General features: G+C 38.6%; 1 protein-coding gene across 1 annotated transcript; it reads left to right on the forward strand.

The window, feature by feature from the left end:
* Positions 1-751: 751 nt before the first annotated feature.
* Positions 752-1147, forward strand: LOC131323916 (uncharacterized). Its single transcript, XM_058355751.1, has one exon. It carries the CDS (start codon positions 752-754, stop codon positions 1145-1147), a length of 396 nt encoding a protein of 131 aa, XP_058211734.1.
* The last annotated feature ends 1069 nt before the right edge of the window (positions 1148-2216 follow it).

Below are 2216 nucleotides of genomic sequence, written 5' to 3' on the forward strand. Positions count from 1 at the left end.
GATAGAACCGGAACCGAACCAAAACCGGACCGGTCTTCCGGTTTGGTTCTGGTTAGGTTTCATGCATATATTTGTTAGGTTCTGGTTCCCAATTTTCTAGAACCGTTTAAAATGGTCCGATTACTGGTTTTTTAGAGAATCGGACCAATCCGGACCGTGTACACCCCTATGCCTTCTAACAAAGCCAATCTAATATTTTTCTTCAATTTTTACGTTTCTCTACCTAAAGTAGTAGTATAACTGAAAAAGAAAATGACTTAATTCAATATCTGTTCAAATTAAATTTTGAAAACGAATATTTCACAAAGTAATCGAATAATATCTACATTGCTCTAAAGAAAAATTTTATGGAAAAAAAAAAAAAGTGGTACCAAACATTTTGTCACAGTAGCACCGCATAATCTACCCACCACCCAAATACACTAACTTGTCATAATATTTCTCTGCCTACATGACCCAATACCTTTTTCTCTTCAAAGTGAAAAGAAAAATATTAAACATCACAAGAAATAATGGTACAGATTTCGGGAATAATTACACTAATATTTCCCCAAAAAGGATATCCTCTTAAATGCCCAAATTCAATATTTTCCTATACTTACCAACATATATTAAACATGACCAATCAACTAAGGCATTCATTCCTCAAGGACAAAACCGTAAGTCCGCACGCCAATGATGTGTATAAAAGGGGCACTGAAGCTATTTTCAAGTATATAATCAAAATATGTATACCAAAGGGAAGCATACAATGGAGGTCTGCTCGAAGCTTGTGGCAATGGCTCTTGGGTTGGTTCTAGCTGTGGCTATGGTTGCTGGCCCGGCCGAGGCCCGAATGCTCGAAAGGGTTCGATTTGGGATGTTGCCTAAAGCATTCGTACCTCCATCTGGACCATCTTGGAGGTATACCTATAGCCCGCCACCACCAACACGACAACGCTTGCTGCATTTTGGGATGTTGCCTAAAGGGATCGTACCTCCATCTGGGCCATCTTGGAGGTATACCTATAGCCCGCCACCACCAGGGCGACAACCCTCACTACATTTTGGGATGTTGCCTAAAGGGGTCATACTACGCCCATCTGGACCGTCTTCCAAAAGCAATGTACCGCCGTCGCCGTCGCCGCCACCGCCACCACATCACTAACTGCATTTATCTCCATCTGGAGATTGGGAGCCAAAAGATGGGCCCATTGTAGGTCCTTCTGTCATCTATAAATCACATTGAATAAATGAAATCCCATGCCCAAACCTTCTGTACATCTACTCATCTCTCTCTACTTGGATATCCTTTTTCTTGGGCCATTTAATTTACTTATTTGGCCGAGTTTGTAATGAATGAAATCATTGTCTTTGGTATCATTCTATCTGAAACTTTCGTTAGATTTGCATTTGATGTATTCAAGTAATCATTCATCTTGACAAGCTGAATCTAAGAAGTAATAAAATTATGACCTCAAACAAAAGAAAATAACCAAATATGAAAAAAGTTCGGAACATGTGCCTTTAGAATCATCTCATCTTAAACTTTTCTCAAACTTCGGTGCATATGTTTATAGTTCTCTAATTCCTTTTGTCTGGGCAAGTTACAAAACTTAAAATTTTGGCAAAAAGTTGATACTAAATTTTTTTCCAAAATTCGAATAACGCCAAATGTTTTTAAGAATAATTAATTTTGTCCAAATTCATCGTTACTGTTTTTGGAAGATTCAATGCACACAGATCCACAGTGATGGGTGTGTGGGGCCCACTTTGGGTCCCACAAATATATCCAAACCATTCATTACATTTCAAATAGTCTTTTATTCATTCCTCCAAAAATCAACTCAATATGAGAGTGTTTGATCCGATCTTTCAATTTATTGTTTATAGAGCTTTGGAGAAAAGTTAAACAAGTTGGTAGTGTTGTTTGGGATTGTAGACACTCAATCCAGGCCTCTAAGGTTCTTTAAATTCTTCGATGATGAAATAAAGGAAATAAAACCTTCTAGAGCATGAATGTGGACTCCCACAACCCAAAAGCATAAGATCCCAAAAACCCAGAAAAGCCCAAGATTGAGCTTGTAATACCGCACGAGACACCTCTACACCGCAGGGTGTAATAAAATTTGTTTCACCACACGAGGTCATGAGGTACACCGCATGGTATTTTTGGAAAAGTTTTGACTAGCTCAGAAAACTATCGGCCATGCTCATTTGAGCCACAGCTCAAAGTT

The sequence above is a fragment of the Rhododendron vialii genome, chromosome 4a, assembly GCF_030253575.1.
Source record: "Rhododendron vialii isolate Sample 1 chromosome 4a, ASM3025357v1".
Classification (NCBI taxonomy): domain Eukaryota; kingdom Viridiplantae; phylum Streptophyta; class Magnoliopsida; order Ericales; family Ericaceae; genus Rhododendron; species Rhododendron vialii.